The sequence below is a fragment of the Oncorhynchus mykiss genome, chromosome 7 (genome assembly GCF_013265735.2).
Source record: "Oncorhynchus mykiss isolate Arlee chromosome 7, USDA_OmykA_1.1, whole genome shotgun sequence".
Classification (NCBI taxonomy): Eukaryota; Metazoa; Chordata; class Actinopteri; order Salmoniformes; family Salmonidae; genus Oncorhynchus; species Oncorhynchus mykiss.
This window is the reverse complement of record NC_048571.1, coordinates 23,070,552-23,090,094: the sequence shown is the minus strand read 5'-3', so window position 1 is coordinate 23,090,094 and position 19,543 is coordinate 23,070,552. Positions and strand designations below refer to the sequence as shown.

At 45.4% G+C, this 19,543-nt stretch overlaps 1 protein-coding gene across 5 annotated transcripts in view; it reads left to right on the top strand.

Annotated features, from left to right (window-relative positions):
- Positions 1 to 19,543, top strand: part of LOC118965271 (contactin-associated protein-like 2) — a 32,622-nt gene that overhangs the window by 8,516 nt on the left and 4,563 nt on the right. For 2 of the 5 annotated variants that reach the window (XM_036983017.1, XM_036983016.1), the window contains exons 3-5: positions 5,706 to 5,762; positions 5,903 to 5,959; positions 15,043 to 15,099. In XM_036983017.1, coding sequence (XP_036838912.1) covers positions 5,706 to 5,762; positions 5,903 to 5,959; positions 15,043 to 15,099 — 171 coding nt within the window. The remainder of the gene's footprint in view (positions 1 to 5,705; positions 5,763 to 5,902; positions 5,960 to 15,042; positions 15,100 to 19,543) is intronic. The other 3 variants (XM_036983018.1, XM_036983019.1, XM_036983020.1) reach the window with 3 other exon arrangements.

The window sequence follows — 19,543 nt, the reverse complement described above, 5'->3', positions numbered from 1 at the left end:
CCTAAGCTGCGCAGGCAGCATTCAGATGATTGATTAGCTCTCCTTTTGGGAATGTATTCTGTTCTCAGGCACATTTAGTCCTCATACAAATATTTGTCTCAGTCAGTCAGTGGGGCTGTGGAGTCTATTTTGTGCCATGCCACCAACTACCGGCTCAGTCCCCAAGGTTGGGCACCAGTGCAGCTTGTTTCCTTCCAGGGGGGGACATCCTATGGAAGGGGTTCTGCTCTGTGTTGGGGAAACAAACGTTCTGGATACAGAAACAGCAGAAGAGGCATGCATACAGCATACTGTGGTTATGTCCCAAATGGCTCTCTGTTACCTGTTTAGTGCACTACTTGAGACCAGAGCTCTATGTGACCTGGTCAAAAGTAGGGCACTATATAGGGAATAGCGAGCCGTTTGGGATGCTGTAACTCAACAGCAAGGGGAACCAGCAGAGTCCCACCCTTAGGGGCAGAGAGAGACACTTCCTTGTTTGTTCTACTGATTAATCTTCTTAGCCCTAAGCTCTAGTGTACTGTAGCTTGTAGTGGCACTTGTTCAGTCTCTGAGCAAGAACTGTACTGTGTTGCGTTTGTAACTAATGTACCTATCTTCTGCAGATATGAGTCAAATTACCCTTCTTTAAACAAGTACCACCTTGCAACCAACATTGGAGAAGGGGTGTTTGCAGAGGGGCGTGGTTTATATAGCTAGATAGCTACTCTACTGGTGACAAAATACGATAAAAAAAAAAAAACGAATTGCCATCATTAATGCCAATTCCAATGTTGTTTGAGTTGCTTTGTGTATCAATCACCAAATTAGCATGAGAGGATTTTCCTGCAACACTGCTCACTACATCCACATTTCTTGACATAGGCATTTCAAAGAGCTGTCAGTCAATGCAAGCTCATGAATATAAACTCCCTGCCCACTCAGCATGTCTTTTCAAACTTCCAGGTAGTTAGCTAGAGAAAGAGTACTTTTTCTCAAATATTGAGCATTTCTGTCCACACAAAATATTATGGGTGATTTAGTTTTTAAGTCACTCAAAAGGCTATTTTACATGGGAGTCAGAATGACTGTTCGTGACATTTAAGGACACACCTCAAATATTGCCACCCCTCCCACCTCAGCGCAAGTGATCTGATGTTGGACAGGTAAATTGCTGAACCTGGAGTTAGGGCTGGAAAATGCCAGTGCGCCAGTTTTCACATGACGAAATTGCAAACTAACGTGGGCTTGACACATGCGCCTCCTTACCGCTAACCAAAAATAGAACCAGTAGAGTTATGGTATTTTGGTTTTTACATTGTAGGTTGTAAGCCTTATTTGCATTTCTCCCAGGATGCCTTTCAAGTGAATGTGAGAGGTACCCACCCATGACTGTGTTTGTTAGTGACAGAGAAATGGTTGTTGCATTCAATAACTTCAGGTCCGGAAACCTTCACCAAGTGACTACCTACAGTAAGTGAATGTGTTTCAATTTGAAGTCAACCCTTTATGACCTTATACTGTACTTGTCATAAGGTCTTTAGTTATGGCCAAGTGGTCCTCAATGTTGTGGTCTGAAAATATCGGATCATGGGTCACATCCAACCTGCAAAATCACAATAAGCTGGTTTGTGAAGTGATTAGTAGTGATGTTACGTTTGATACCGGGGCTCTGAGGCATGCGTTCATCTCTAAGCAGCTAACTTCGAAGAAGTGTGTCGATACGTGCAGCACTTTATCAGAAGTACGTCATCAATTACGTCCAAGGCTACGTTTCATCACGTGCTTTTTTGCAAAATGTGAGATCCCACTTATTTCATTGTGGCTTCGGTGCTTTATTCAATTCCAAGCTGCTTTCAGTCACTGACCTCTACTGGACACCGTACTTACGAACATAGTTAGGATTTTGCACATGTAGTTTCACTTGACTGGTAGCTCCGCAGGTAGAGTAGGGAACTATGGGACGCTTCGTTATGAAGTCAAATCCTGTTGACCTCCAGGACCCCTGCACCAGGCGGTGTCAGAGGAAGGCCCTAAAAATCGTCAAAGACCCCAGCCCCCCCCCCCCCCCCCCCCCCCCGCTGGGTCGCTGCTGCTACTCTCTGTTTATCTTATTTGCATAGTCACTTTAACTATACATTCATGTACATACTACCTCAATTGGCCCGACCCAACCAGTGCTCCTGCACATTGGCTAACCGGGCTATCTGCATTGTGTCCCACCACCCGCCAACCCTTCTTTTTACGCTTCTGCTACTCTCTGTTCATCATATATGCATAGTCACTTTAACGATACCTACATGTACATACTACCTCAATAAGCCTGACTAACACGTGTCTGTATATAGCCTTGCTACTCTTTTTTCAAATGTCTTTTTACTGTTGTTTTATTTCTTTACACACATACACACCTTTTTGTTCTTTTGCACCATTGGTTAGAGCCTGTAAGTAAGCATTTCACTGGGGCGACTCTGGGCGACTCTGGCAGCTCCGGACAGGACACAGGCACAGGACTCACCAGGCTGGGGAGACCTACTGGAGGCCTGGTCCGTGGAGGAGGCACAGGATAGACCGGCTGTGGGGGAGCACTGGAGATCTGGTGCGTAGCCTTGACACCACTCTTCCAGGCTGAATGCCCACTCTAGCCCGGCACGTGCGGGGAGCTGGAACAGGCCGCACTGGGATCTCCTGGAGAACTGGGGAAACTGTGCCTAGAGCCGGCGCAGGATATCCTGGCCCGAGGAGACGTCTGGAGAACAGGGATGGCACCATCCGTCCTGGCTGGATCCTCACCCTAGCCCGGCAGATGCGGGGAGCTGGAACAGGCCGCACTGGCATCTCCTGGAGAACTGGGGAAACCGTGCCTAGCGCCGGCGCAGGATATCCTGGCCCGAGGAGATGCACTGGAGGTCTGGAGAGCAGAGCTGGTACCATCCGTCCTGGCTGGATCCTCACCCTAGCCCGGCAGATGCGGGGAGCTGGAATGTAGCGCACCGGGCTAAGAACGCGTATTGGAGATCTGTAGCGACAAGCTGGCACAAGACGTGCAGGGCTGGGGAGGCGCACAGGAGGCCTGATGCGTGGGGCTGGCACAGTCTTCACCAGACGGCTAGCACGCACCTCAGGACGAGTATGGAGAGCTGACTCAGGTGACATCAAATCGAGAACACGCTCCGTCGGGCGGATGTCGTGCCTCATGCACCAACACAATAACTCTCTCATTACTCTCTCCTCCAATCTCCCCATCAACTCCTTCACTGTCTCAGCTTTGCTTCCTTCGCTCACCTCCAATTTCACCCTGACTGGCTCTGGTTCCATCCTCGGCTCCGCCGACAGTCCCGTGTGCCCCCTCCCCCCAAAAATGATTGGGGTTGCCTCTCCTGGTCACGCTGCTTGGTCCTTTGGTGGTGGGTAGTTCTGTAACAATCCTCTTCCTGTGAATGACTGGACCAAGTGTGAGACGTGTTCATGATATTTTATTAAAATCAGAACACTAGAACAAAAAATAACAAAAAGGAAAGCGAACAGTTCTGTAAGGAAACTAACAATACAGAAAACAACAACCCACAAAACCCATGTGGGCAAGAGCTACCTAAGTATGGTTCCCAATCAGAGACAACGATAGACAGCTGTCCCTGATTGAGAAACATACCCGGCCAAAAACAAAGAAATACAAAAACATAGAAAAAATTACATAGAATACCCACACTAGTCACACCCTTGCCTAACCAAAATAGAGAATTGAAGCCTCTCTATGGCCAGGGCGTGACAGTAACCCCCCCCCCCCCCCCCAAAAAAAATAAATAAATAAAGTGCGGACCCCGGCAGCAAAACCTGACTTTCAAGGGGAGGGTCCTAGGACCATGCCCCAGGAATACCTGACATGATGACTCCTTGCTGTCCCCAGTCCACCTGACTGTGCTGCTGCTCCAGTTTCAACTATTCTGCCTTATTATTATTCGACCATGCTGGTCATTTATGAACATTTGAACATCTTGACCATGTTTTGTTATAATCTCCACCCGGCACAGCCAGAAGAGGACTGGCCACCCCACATAGCCTGGTTCCTCTCTAGGTTTCTTCCTAGGTTTTGGCCTTTCTAGGGAGTTTTTCCTAGCCACCGTGCTTCTTCACCTGCATTGCTTGCTGTTTGGGGTTTTAGGCTGGGTTTCTGTACAGCACTTTGAGATATCAGCTGATGTACGAAGGGCTATATAAAATAAATTTGATTGATTGATTGATTGAGGGTCCGGGTGGGCTTTCTTTATGGCGGTCGGATCTGGTGCGCGACAGAGACCACGCTCCACCTCTGGCTTGGCCTACTTAGGTGGTGCCTCTGGAGCGGGGACCCTCGCGGCGCCGGACAGGAGGGCAACACTGGCGGCGCCGGACAGGAGTGCGACTCTGGCGGCGCCGGACAGGAGTGCGACTCTGGCGGCGCCGGACAGGAGGGCGACTCTGGCGGCGCCGGACAGGAGTGCAACTCTGGCGGCGCCGGACAGGACACAGGCAGATGACTCATCAGGCTGGGGAGACCTACTGGAGGCTTGGTCCATGGAGGAGGCACAGGATAGACCGGGCTGTGGGGGAGCACTGGAGATCTGGTGCGTAGCCTTGACACCACTCTTCCAGGCTGAATGTCCACTCTAGCCCGGCACGTACGGGGAGCTGTAACAGGCCGCACTGGCATCTCCTGGAGAACTGGGGAAACCGTGCCTAGAGCCGACGCGGGATATCCTAGCCCGAGGAGACGCACTGGAGGTCTGGAGAGCAGGGATGGCACCATCCATCCTGGCTGGATCCTCACCCTAGCCCGCCAGATGCGGGGAGCTGGAATGTAGCGCACCGGGCTAAGAACGCGTATTGAAGATCTGTAGCGCCAAGCTGGCACAAGACGTGCAGGGCTGGGGAGGCGCACAGGAGGCCATATGTGTGGGGCTGGCACAGTCTTCACCAGACGGCAAGCACGCACCTCAGGACGAGTATGGAGAGCTGACTCAGGTGACATCAAATCGAGAACACACTCCGTCGGGCAGATGTCGTGCCTCATGCACCAACACAGCTACTCTCTCATTACTCTCTCCTCCAATCTCCCCATCAACTCCTTCACTGTCTCTGCTTTGCTTCCTTCGCTCACCTCCAATTTCACCCTGACTGGCTCTGGTTCCATGCTCGGCTCCGCCAACCGTCCCTGTGTGCCCCCCCAAAATAATTATTGGGGCTGCCTCTCCTGGCCACGCTGCTTGGTCCTTTGGTGGTGGGTAGTTCTGTAATGATCCTCTTCCTGTGAATGACTGGACCAAGGCACAGCGTGAGACGTGTTCATTATATTTTATTAAAATCAGAACACTAGAACAAAAAATAACAAATAGGGAAACAAACAGTTCTGTAAGGAAACTAACAATACAGAAAACAACAATCCACAAAACCCATGTGGGCAAGAGGTTTCCCAATCAGAGACAACGATAGACAGCTGTCCCTGATTGAGAAACATACCCGGCCAAAACAAAGAAATACAAAAACATAGAAAAAAGAACATAGAATGCCCACCCTAGTCACACCGTGGTCTAACCAAAATAGAGAATAAAAGCATTTCTATGGCCAGGGCGTGACACCTTCATTGCACTTGTGCAAAGTTCAATGGGGCTTTCTTTTGTCTCTTTCAGCAATATGGTATTTTGTGTTTGTACCTAATGTATCTTTTTACTATGTGCTTGCTTTCTCAGAAGTTCTGACAACAACTTCTGCACATATGACTGAAACAATCTCAGACGCTTCTGTGGGTAAGTACATTACTGTCTTCAAAAGAAATCCCAATTGCACTTGTGCAAAGTGCAAAGGGGCTTTCTTTTGTCTCTTTCAGCAATATGGTATTTTGTGTTTGTACCTAATGTATCTTTTTACTATGTGCTTGCTTTCGCAGGAGTTCTGACAACAACTTCTGTACATATGACTGAAACAACCTCAGATGCTTTTTTAGGTAACTACATTACTGTCTTCAGAAATCACACATTGATGAAGGCTGAAGGGGGAGAGAGAGAAATTCCAACATGTTGTCTACTCCAAAGATACCTATAGCGGCGGACAAATTCAATTGAAGTCGGAGGTTTACATACACCTTAGCCAAATACATTTACACTCATTTTTTCACAATTCCTGACATTTAATCCTAGTAAAAATTCCCTGTCTTAGGTCAGTTAGGATCATCACTTTATTTTAAGAAGGTGAAATGTCAGAATAATAGTGTAGAGTGAAGTATTTCAGCTTTCTTTTCTTTCAGCTTTATTTTCTTTCATCACATTCCCAGTGGGTCAGAAGTTTGCATACACTCAATTAGTATTTGGTAGCATTGCCTTTAATTGTTTAACTTGGGTCAAACGTTTTGGGTAGCCTTCCACAAGTTTCCCACAATACGTTGGGTGAATTTTGGCCCATTCCTCCTGACAGAGCTGGTGTAACTGAGTCAGGTTTGTAGGCCTCCTTGCTCGCACACGCTTTTTCAGTTCTTCCCACACATTTTCTAAAGGATTGAGGTCAGAGCTTTGTGATGGCCACTCCAATACCTTGACTTTGTTGTCCTTAAGCCATTTTTCCACAACTTTGGAAATATGCTTGGGGTCATTGTCCATTTGGAAGACCCATTTGGGACCAAGCTTTAACTTCCTGACTGATGTCTTGGGATGTTGCTTCAATATATCCACATACTTTCCTTTCCTCATGATGCCATCTATTTTGTGAAGTGCACCAGCCCTCCTGCAGCAAAGCACCCCCACAACATGATGCTGCTTCACTGTTGGGATGGTCTTCTTCAGCTTGCAAGCCTCCACCTTTTTCCTCCAAACAGAATGATGGTCATTATGGCCAAACAGTTCTATTTTTGTTTCATCAGCCCAGAGGACATTTCTCCAAAAAGTACGATCTTTGTCCCCATGTGCAGTTGCAAACCGTAGTCTGGCTTTTTTATGGCGGTTTTGGAGCAGTGGCTTCTTCCTTGCTCAGTGGCCTTTCAGGTTATGTCGATATAGGACTTGTTTTACTGTGGATATAGATACTTTTGTGCTTGTTTCCTCCAGCATCTTCACAGGGTCCTTTGTTGTTGTTCTGGATTGATTTGCACTTTTCGCACCAAAGTACGTTCATCTCTAGGAGACAGAATGCGTCTCCTTCCGGAGCGTTATGACAGCTGCGTGATACCATGGTGTTTATACTTGCGTACTATTGTTTGTACAGATGAATGTGGTACCTTCAGGCGTTTGGACATTTCTCCTAAGGAGGAACCAGACGTGTGGAGGTCTTCAATGTTTTTTCTGAGGTCTTGGCTGATTTCTTTTGATTTTCCCATGATTTCAATTTAAGAGACACTGCGTTTGAAGATAGGCCTTGAAATACATCCCCAGGTACACCTCCAATTGACTCATATGATGTTAATTAGCCTATCATAAGCATCTGAAGCCATGTCGACATTTTCTGGAATTTTCCAAGCTAGCACATTCTGAATGGCTATTCAGTGGCCAAGCCTTGACACACCCACAACTTGTTTATTCATATAAACCCAGGCCTTTCCCGCTTACCACCAGCAATTGCGCCCATAATTGTGGTTGTGAAAATAGCTCAAATATTTCTGCCCACTCCACATGTGTTATTACATAACACAAAAAAAGTGCAATAGCATCAACTGTAATAAAGTGTTAATTTAAGTCTGAATTTGCAACACCCATGGTGTTAGGGACCAACACTCTAGGGTTGTCAGTTTGTGAACACTATTTTGGTGGATCACATATAATTTCTAAGAAAGTGTTAAATTGAACACTGTGGGTGTTAAAATACGGATCTAAAATGTGCTGTGGACATACAACTGTTTATTATAGTGAAGAAGGTCAATTACAACCAACAAGTAAGAAAAACAGAAAAGTAGGGTAAGAATTAAATGAGGAAAGTATAATATTGGGACATACCAAAACCGGATTAAACAAGAGACGGCCACACTGGACAGGACCGGACAAGACAAAGCAAGACTTGTGGAAAAGTTGCCTGTTACCATAGAGATGATAGTAGGTAGGAGGTGCCATTTTAATGTTGTCTGAGGTGGCCTGCGGGCAATGTAGGATAGGAATGGTTCCTAGATTGTGTCCTTCAGTTTGTTATTTTGTGGATCTCTCCAGGGAGGCCAGATCAGACAATAAATTAAGCCAGTGTATGGTTGAAACATCGGATCTGCTTATCCAGTTTAGCAATATCCCCTTTTGGGCGACTGTTAATGAAATGAATAGGAAGTGTCGTTTGTCCTTGGACATAGAGGAAACACAGGGGACGCCATCATCAAAGTAGTGGAGGATGCAGAGTTTTGGCGATGCAAGAATGGTGATATGGAGGATGACTGAGGGAATGCTCAGAACTTTTTTCCAGTAATTCTCAATGATGGGACAAGACCAGAATGCAGGGAGGTGAGTATCAGGAAATTACTTTTGGCAGACTGGACACAGAGGCGATCAACAAGCCCCACCAGGGACAGAAATAGGGAATTATTACTGAAAATAACAATGTTGGCAAGTCGGAAGTTTACATACTCTTAGGTTGGAGTCATTTAAACTCGTTTTTAAACCACTCCACACATTTCTTGTTAACAAACTGTAGTTTTGGCAAATCAGTTACATCAACTTTGTGCATGACACAAGTCATTTTTCCAACAGTTTACAGACCGATTATTTCACTTATAATTCACTGTATCACAATTCCAGTGGGTCAGATGTTTACATACACTAAGATGACTGTGCCTTTAACCAGCTTGGAAAATTCCAGAAAATGATGTCATGGCTTTAGAAGCTTCTGATAGGCTAATTGACATCATTTGATTCTATGCCTTTAAACAGCGTGCTCCATGGCAAAATATGTGGTTGCATTTAAGCCATTTAATCCACATTATCACCACAAATATTTCTAATAAGTTTGGTTTTTAATCTAATTAAGCAATTTGCTTAAAACAATTTGCTTTTTAACAATTTAAACAATTTGCTTTTTAAACCAAGGCATTATGTCATAAATCGCTTCTCTCGTTCCATGGCACTGTGTGCACACGTAGGCCTAAATGTCTTTCCGCATAACATTCACACCTCTATCCACGCCTCTCCTGTCAATTGTATTGTTGCCGATGTGCAAGACAGATTCTCAACAAAAATCTGCCATTGATATGACATTATGCACTCTTAGAAAAAGGGGTCCCAAAGGGTTCTTCGGCTGTCCCCATAGGAGAAGGCTTTTTGGTTCCAGGTAGAACCCTGGGCACTGTACGTCGTGGCTGGATTGGCTGCTTATCTCAAAACCCATTCCATTATCAACTCCATTACCGTTAAGATGGTATTTTTGTGAGTCTTAACATGTCCTGTTTTGCGCTGAATGAAATGGTCACTTTCTGCTTGTGTTTTTAAAGGTTATGGATGGTCAAAATCATGTTTTGCACGACATTTGATTATATTTGGATGAGACGTTGATAAAGTTTGATCATAAAGTTACTGGGCCCCTTCCCCATGTCAAACACTTGGATTCAGGAGGCGGGATTACTAAGGGGATAGGAGACATCATCCTAACTATCATTTTAATACCCTAATACCCTTAATACCCTTTTCTAAAGCACTATCATCATGTAGCCTACTATTAAGCTGTGGACCAGAGAAGATAGGAGATATGATGCCCCTGCCCTGGTCTCGTGGAAAATATATACCAGCAGAGGCCTAAGCTGCGCAGGCAGCATTCAGATGATTGATTAGCTCTCCTTTTGGGAATGTATTCTGTTCTCAGGCACATTTAGTCCTCATACAAATATTTGTCTCAGTCAGTCAGTGGGGCTGTGGAGTCTATTTTGTGCCATGCCACCAACTACCGGCTCAGTCCCCAAGGTTGGGCACCAGTGCAGCTTGTTTCCTTCCAGGGGGGGACATCCTATGGAAGGGGTTCTGCTCTGTGTTGGGGAAACAAACGTTCTGGATACAGAAACAGCAGAAGAGGCATGCATACAGCATACTGTGGTTATGTCCCAAATGGCTCTCTGTTACCTGTTTAGTGCACTACTTGAGACCAGAGCTCTATGTGACCTGGTCAAAAGTAGGGCACTATATAGGGAATAGCGAGCCGTTTGGGATGCTGTAACTCAACAGCAAGGGGAACCAGCAGAGTCCCACCCTTAGGGGCAGAGAGAGACACTTCCTTGTTTGTTCTACTGATTAATCTTCTTAGCCCTAAGCTCTAGTGTACTGTAGCTTGTAGTGGCACTTGTTCAGTCTCTGAGCAAGAACTGTACTGTGTTGCGTTTGTAACTAATGTACCTATCTTCTGCAGATATGAGTCAAATTACCCTTCTTTAAACAAGTACCACCTTGCAACCAACATTGGAGAAGGGGTGTTTGCAGAGGGGCGTGGTTTATATAGCTAGATAGCTACTCTACTGGTGACAAAATACGATAAAAAAAAAAAAAACGAATTGCCATCATTAATGCCAATTCCAATGTTGTTTGAGTTGCTTTGTGTATCAATCACCAAATTAGCATGAGAGGATTTTCCTGCAACACTGCTCACTACATCCACATTTCTTGACATAGGCATTTCAAAGAGCTGTCAGTCAATGCAAGCTCATGAATATAAACTCCCTGCCCACTCAGCATGTCTTTTCAAACTTCCAGGTAGTTAGCTAGAGAAAGAGTACTTTTTCTCAAATATTGAGCATTTCTGTCCACACAAAATATTATGGGTGATTTAGTTTTTAAGTCACTCAAAAGGCTATTTTACATGGGAGTCAGAATGACTGTTCGTGACATTTAAGGACACACCTCAAATATTGCCACCCCTCCCACCTCAGCGCAAGTGATCTGATGTTAGACAGGTAAATTGCTGAACCTGGAGTTAGGGCTGGAAAATGCCAGTGCGCCAGTTTTCACATGACGAAATTGCAAACTAACGTGGGCTTGACACATGCGCCTCCTTACCGCTAACCAAAAATAGAACCAGTAGAGTTATGGTATTTTGGTTTTTACATTGTAGGTTGTAAGCCTTATTTGCATTTCTCCCAGGATGCCTTTCAAGTGAATGTGAGAGGTACCCACCCATGACTGTGTTTGTTAGTGACAGAGAAATGGTTGTTGCATTCAATAACTTCAGGTCCGGAAACCTTCACCAAGTGACTACCTACAGTAAGTGAATGTGTTTCAATTTGAAGTCAACCCTTTATGACCTTATACTGTACTTGTCATAAGGTCTTTAGTTATGGCCAAGTGGTCCTCAACGTTGTGGTCTGAAAATATCGGATCATGGGTCACATCCAACCTGCAAAATCACAATAAGCTGGTTTGTGAAGTGATTAGTAGTGATGTTACGTTTGATACCGGGGCTCTGAGGCATGCGTTCATCTCTAAGCAGCTAACTTCGAAGAAGTGTGTCGATACGTGCAGCACTTTATCAGAAGTAAGTCATCAATTACGTCCAAGGCTACATTTCATCACGTGCTTTTTTCAAACCATGTGTTGCAAAATGTGAGATCCCACTTATTTCGTTGTGGCTTCGGTGCTTTATTCAATTCCAAGCTGCTTTCAGTCACTGTCCTCTACTGGACACCGCACTTACGAACATAGTTAGGATTTTGCACATGTAGTTTCACTTGACTGGTAGCTCCGCAGGTAGAGTAGGGAACTATGGGACACTTTGTTATGAAGTCAAATCCTGTTGAAGGCAGCAAAGCTGCCTGCCATCCAGGACCTCTACACCAGGCGGTGTCAGAGGAAGGCCCTAAAAATCGTCAAAGACCCCAGCCACCCCAGTCATAGACTGTTCTCTCTACTACCGCATAGCAAGTGGTACCGGAGTGCCAAGTCTAGGACAATAAGGCTTCTCAACAGATTTTACCCCCAAGCCATAAGACTCCTGAACAGGTAACCAAATGGTTACCCGGACTATTTGCATTGTGTACCCCCCCCCCCCCCCCCCCCGCTGGGTAGCTGCTGCTACTCTCTGTTTATCTTATTTGCATAGTCACTTTAACTATACATTCATGTACATACTACCTCAATTGGCCCGACCAAACCAGTGCTCCCGCACATTGGCTAACCGGGCTATCTGCATTGTGTCCCACCACCCGCCAACCCCTCTTTTTACGCTTCTGCTACTCTCTGTTCATCATATGTCATGTACTGTCATGTTGTGTCTTGTCTCTGTCCTTTCCCTTCACCCTGTCTCCCTCTGCTGGTCGTTGTTAGGTTACCTTTTCTCCCCCTCTTTCCCCCAGCTGTGCCTTGTCTCCTCCTAACCACCTCGTCACCCCTTTTCCCACCTGTTCCCTTTTTCCCTCTGATTAGTCCCCTATATCTCTCTCTGTTTTTGTTCCTGTCCTTGTCGGATTCTTGTTTGTTGTGTTTCATGCCTGAACCAGACTGTCGTCATGTTTGCTGTAACCTTGTCTTGTCCTGTCGGAATCTGCCGGTCCGTCTGAGCCTACCTATGTTTGGTAATTAAAGAAGCTCTGTCTAAGTTAATTCGCTTTTGGGTCCTCATTCACGCACCGTAACATCATATATGCATAGTCACTTTAACGATACCTACATGTACATACTACCTCAATAAGCCTGACTAACACGTGTCTGTATATAGCCTTGCTACTCTTTTTTCAAATGTCTTTTTACTGTTGTTTTATTTCTTTACTTACACACACACACACCTTTTTGTTCTTTTGCACCATTGGTTAGAGCCTGTAAGTAAGCATTTCACCTTAAGGTTTACACCTGTTGGATTCGGCGCACGTGACAAACTTAACAAATGAACTGATTTGATTATTTAGACAATTGTTTTATGTGAAACCACACTTTCTGCACTGTTGTTCGAGAGCCAAAAACAAATAAATATTAAAACATAGAAAAAATAACATAGAATGCCCACCCTAGTCACACCCTGCCTCATGCACCAACACAGCAACTCTATCATTACTCTCTCATCCAATCTCCCCATCAACTCCTTCACTGTCTCTGCTTTGCTTCCTTCGCTCACCTCCAATTTCACCCTGACTGGCTCTGGTTCCATCTGCTCCGCCAACATTCCCGTGTGCCCACCCAAAACAATTATTGGGGCTGCCTCTCCTGGCCACGCTGCTTGGTCCTTTGGTGGTGGGTAGTTCTGTAACGATCCTCTTACTGTGAATGACTGGACCAAGGCGCAGCGTGAGACGTGTTCATGATATTTTATTAAAATCAGAACACTAGAACAAAAAATAACAAAGAGGAAAACGAACAGTTCTGTAAGGAAACTAACAATACAGAAAACAACTACCCACAAAACCCATGTGGGCAAGAGCTACCTAAGTATGGTTCCCAATCAGAGACAACGATAGACGGCTGTCCCTGATTGAGAACCATACCCGGCCAAAAACAAAGAAATACAAAAACATAGAATAAATAACATAGAATGCCCACCCTAGTCACACCCTGTCCTAACCAAAATAGAGAATAAAAGCATCTCTATGGCCAGGGCGTGACAGTACCCCCCGCCAAAAAGGTGCGGAATCCGGCCGCAAAACTTGACTTTCAAGGGGAGGGTCCGGGTGGGCCCTCTTTACGGCGGCGGCTCTGGTGCGGGACAGACACCCTGCTCCACCTCCGGCTTGGCCCACTTAGGTGGTGCCTTTGGAGCGGGGACCCTCGCAGTGGGCCCCGGACAGGATGGCAACTTTGGCAGCGCCGACAGGAGGGCGACTCTGGCAGCGCCGGACAGGAGGGCGACCCTGGCAGCGCCGGACAGGAGGGCGACTCTGGCAGCGCCGGACAGGAGGGCGACTCTGGCAGCGCCGGACAGGAGGGCGACTCTGGCAGCGCCGGACAGGAGGGCGACTCTGGCAGTGCCGGACAGGACACAGGCACCAGGCTGGGGAGACCTACTGGAGGCCTGGTCCGTGGAGGAGGCACAGGATAGACCGGGCTGTGGGGGAGCACTGGAGATCTGGTGCATAGCCTTGACACCACTCTTCCAGGCTGAATGCCACGAGCTGGAACAGGCCGCACTGGGATCTCCTGGAGAACTGGGGAAACTGTGCCTAGAGCCGGCGCAGGATATCCTGGCCCGAGGAGACGTCTGGAGAACAGGGATGGCACCATCCGTCCTGGCTGGATCCTCACCCTAGCCCGGCAGATGCGTGGAGCTGGAATGTAGCGCACCGGGCTAAGAACGTGTATTGGAGATCTGTAGTGCCAAGCTGGCACAAGACGTGCAGGGCTGGGCAGGCGCACAGGAGGCCTGGTAGGTGGGGCTGGCACAGTCTTCACCAGACGGCAAGCACGCACCTCAGGAAGAGTATGGAGAGCTGACTCAGGTGACATCAAATCAAGGACATGCTCCGTCGGGCGGATGTCGTGCCTCATGCACCAACACAGCAACTCTCTCATTACTCTCTTCTCCAATCTCCCCATCAACTCCTTCACTGTCTCTGCTTTGGTTCCTTCACTCACCTCCAATTTCACCCTGACTGGCTCTGCTTCCATCCTCGGCTCCGCCGACAGTCCCGTGTGCCCCCTCCCCCCAAAAATGATTGGGGTTGCCTCTCCTGGACACGCTGCTTGGTCCTTTGGTGGTGGGTAGTTCTGTAACGATCCTCTTCCTGTGAATGACTGGACCAAGGTGCAGCGTGAGACGTGTTCATGATATTTTATTAAAATCAGAACACTAGAACAAAAAATAACAAAGAGGGAAGCGAACAGTTCTGTAAGGAAACTAACAATAAGGAAAACAACAATCCACAAAACCCATGTGGGCAAGAGGTTTCCCAATCAGAGAGAACGATAGACAACTGTCCCTGATTAAAAACCATACCCGGCCAAAACAAAGAAATACAAAAACATAGAAAAAATAACATAGAATTCTCACCCTAGTCACACCCCGGCCTAACCAAAATAGAGAATAAAAACCTCTATGGCCAGGGCGTGACAGCGCCATTGAACTTGTGCAAAGTTCAATGGGGCTTTCTTTTGTCTCTTTCAGCAATATGGTATTTTGTGTTTGTACCTAATGTATCTTTTTACTATGTGCTTGCTTTCTCAGAAGTTCTGACAACAACTTCTGCACATATGACTGAAACAACCTCAGATGCTTTTATAGGTAACTACATTACTGTCTTCGGAAATCACACATTGATGAAGGCTGAAGGGGGAGAGAGAGAAATTCCAACATGTTGTCTACTCCAAAGATACCTATAGCGGCGGACAAATTCAATTGAAGTCGGAGGTTTACATACACCTTAGCCAAATACATTTACACTCATTTTTTCACAATTCCTGACATTTAATCCTAGTAAAAATTCCCTGTCTTAGGTCAGTTAGGATCATCACTTTATTTTAAGAAGGTGAAATGTCAGAATAATAGTGTAGAGTGAAGTATTTCAGCTTTCTTTTCTTTCAGCTTTATTTTCTTTCATCACATTCCCAGTGGGTCAGAAGTTTGCATACACTCAATTAGTATTTTGCAGCATTGCCTTTAAATTGTTTAACTTGGGTCAAACGTTTTGGGTAGCCTTCCACAAGTTTCCCACAATACGTTGGGTGAATTTTGGCCCATTCCTCCTGACAGAGCTGGTGTAACTGAGTCAGGTTTGTAGGCCTCCTTGCTCGCACACGCTTTTTCAGTTCTTCCCACACATTTTCTAAAGGATTGAGGTCAGAGCTTTGTGATGGCCACTCCAATACCTTGATATTGTTGTCCTTAAGCCATTTTTACACAACTTTGGAAATATGCTTGGGGTCATTGTCCATTTGGAAGACCCATTTGGGACCAAGCTTTAACTTCCTGACTGATGTCTTTGGATGTTGCTTCAATATATCCACATACTTTCCTTTCCTCATGATGCCATCTATTTTGTGAAGTGCACCAGCCCTCCTGCAGCAAAGCACCCCCACAACATGATGCTGCTTCACAGTTGGGATGGTCTTCTTCAGCTTGCAAGCCTCCACCTTTTTCCTCCAAACAGAATGATGGTCATTATGGCCAAACAGTTCTATTTTCGTTTCATCAGCCCAGAGGACATTTCTCCAAAAAGTACGATCTTTGTCGCCATGTGCAGTTGCAAACCGTAGTCTGGCTTTTTTATGGCGGTTTTGGAGCAGTGGCTTCTTCCTTGCTCAGTGGCCTTTCAGGTTATGTCGATATAGGACTTGTTTTACTGTGGATATAGATACTTTTGTGCTTGTTTCCTCCAGCATCTTCACAGGGTCCTTTGTTGTTGTTCTGGATTGATTTGCACTTTTCGCACCAAAGTACGTTCATCTCTAGGAGACAGAATGCGTCTCCTTCCGGAGATGACAGCTGCGTGATACCATGGTGTTTATACTTGCGTACTATTGTTTGTACAGATGAATGTGGTACCTTCAGGCGTTTGGACATTTCTCCTAAGGAGGAACCAGACGTGTGGAGGTCTTCAATGTTTTTTCTGAGGTCTTGGCTGATTTCTTTTGATTTTCCCATGATTTCAAGCTAAGAGACACTGCGTTTAAAGATAGGCCTTGAAATACATCCACAGGTACACCTCCAATTGACTCATATGATGTTAATTAGCCTATCATAAGCATCTGAAGCCATGTCGACATTTTCTGGAATTTTCCAAGCTAGCACATTCTGAATGGCTATCCAGTGGCCAAGCCTTGACACACCCACAACTTGTTTATTCATATAAACCCAGGCCTTTCCCGCTACCGCCAGCAATTGCGCCCATAATTGTGGTTGTGAAAATAGCTCAAACATTTCTGCCCCCTCCACATGTGTTATTACATAACACAAAAAAAGTGCAATAGCATCAACTGTAATAAAGTGTTAATTTAAGTCTGAATTTGCAACACCCATGGTGTTAGGGACCAACACTCTAGGGTTGTCAGTTTGTGAACACTATTTCGGTGGATCACATATAATTTCTAAGAAAGTGTTAAATTGAACACTGTGGGTGTTAAAATACGGATCTAAAATGTGCTGTGGACATACAACTGTTTATTATAGTGAGAAGGTCAATTACAACAAGTAAGAAAAACTGAAAAGTAGGGTAAGAATTAAATGAGGAAAGTAGAAAATTGGGACATACCAAAACAGGATGAAACAAGAGACGGCCACACTGGACAGGACCGGACAAGACAAAGCATGACTTGTGGAAAAGTTGCCTGTTACCATAGAGATTTTAGTAGGTAGGAGGTACCATTTTAATGTTGTCTGAGGTGGCCTGCGGGCAATGTAGGATAGGAATGGTTCCTAGATTGTGTCCTTCAGTTTGTTATTTTGTGGATCTCTCCAGGGAGGCCAGATCAGACAATAAATTAAGCCAGTGTATGGTTGAAACATTGGATATGCTTATCCAGTTTAGCAATATCCCCTTTTGGGCGACTGTTAATGAAATGAATAGGAAGTGTTGTTTGTCCTTGGACATAGAGGAAAGACAGGGGACGCCATCATCAAAGTAGTGGAGGATGCAGAGTTTTGGGGATGCAAGAATGGTGATATGGAGGATGACTGAGGGAATGCTCAGAACTTTTTCCCAGTAATTCTCAATGATGGGACAAGACCAGACTGCAGGGAGGTGAGTATCAGGAAAGTACTTTTGGCAAACTGTAGTTTTGGCAAATCGGTTACATCTACTTTGTGCATGACACAAGTAATTTTTCTAACAATTGTTTACAGACCGATTATTTCACTTATCATTCACTGTATCACAATTCCAGTGGGTCAGATGTTTACATACACTAAGATGACTGTGCCTTTAAACAGCTTGGAAAATTCCAGAAAATGATGTCATGGCTTTAGAAGCTTCTGATAGGCTAATTGACATCATTTGATTCTGTGCCTTTAAACAGCTTGCTCCATGGCAAAATATGTGGTTGCTTCAAGTTTACGGTCTTGTCATCAACTCCAATTCGAATGCTCATCCGTTATAGCCGAGTTCGTTAAATGTGTTGAACATGTTTGCAGTCCACATTGTTGTAATTGCATTGCTTCAATGTGGAAATACATGGTTAAACATAGGCGGTAGGATTTGGACAGGGACATGCCAAACAAGCAAGATTCAATTCACTAGACTATTGATGAGACCTGAAAAGACAGTGTCTAACTCTGATCGAATTCTAATATAAATGTAAAAAACAACCTGTTTTAAATAGGCTCTGAACACAGTTACAGGCACCATAATTGCTCCCCGTAGACGTGTAATACAGCTGGTTTTGCGCACATCCAAACTTTTCACAGGATCCAATATAAAGAGAAGGGGGGGGGGTTCTAAACAGGATCGGGTCTGAGGCGTGATGTCATAAATCGCTTCTCTCGTTCCATGGCACTGTGTGCACACGTAGGCCTAAATGTCTTTCCGCATAACATTCACACTTCTATCCACGCCTCTCCTGTCAATTGTATTGTTGCCGATGTGCAAGACAGATTCTCAACAAAAATCTGCCATTGATATGACATTATGCACTCTTAGAAAAAGGGGTCCCAAAGGGTTCTTCGGCTGTCCCCATAGGAGAAGGCTTTTTGGTTCCAGGTAGAACCCTGGGCACTGTACGTCGTGGCTGGATTGGCTGCTCATCTCAAAACCCATTCCATTATCAACTCCATTACCGTTAAGATGGTCTTTTTGTGAGTCTTAACATGTCCTGTTTTGCGCTGAATGAAATGGTCACTTTCTGCTTGTGTTTTTAAAGGTTATGGATGGTCAAAATCATGTTTTGTACGACATTTGATTATATTTGGATGAGACGTTGATAAAGTTTGATCATAAAGTTACTGGGCCCCTCCCCCATGTCAAACACTTGGATTCGGGAGGCGGGATTACTAAGGGGATAGGGGGACATCATCCTAACTATCATTTTAATACCCACAAAAAAAAAATAAAGAAAGGAAATTAAAATAAATGGTATGAACAAAAATATTGGCACCCAGGAGAATACTTTGGTGATACAGCATTTGGCAAAGATACACTACATGACCAAAAGTATGTGGACACCTGCACGTCGAACATCTCATTCCAAAATCATGGGCAGTAATATGGAGTTTGTCCCCCCCTTTGCTGATATAGTAGCCTCCACTCTTCTGGGAAGGCTTTCTACTAGATGTTTGAACATTGCTGAACGGACTTGCTTCCATTCAGCCACAAGAGCATTAGTAAGGCTGGGCACTGATTATGGGGTGATTATGCCTGGCTTGCAGTCGGCGTTCCAATTCATCCTAAAGGTGTTCGATGGAGTTGAAGTCTGGGGTCTGTGCAGACCAGTCAAGTTCTTCCACACCGATCTTGACAAACCATTTCTGCATAGACCTCGCTTTGCACGGGGGCATTGTCATGCTGAGACAGAAAAGGGCCTTCCCCAAACTGTTGTCACAAAGCTGGAAGCACAGAATCGTCTAGAATGCCATTGCATGCTGTAGCTATAACATTTCCCTTCACTGGAACTAAGGGGCCTAGCCCGAACCATGAAAAAAAGCCCCAGACAATTATTCCTCCTCCACCAAACTTTCCAGTTGGCACTAGGAAATTGAGATCTGCCGGACTGCCAGATGAAGCGTGAAGCGTGATTCA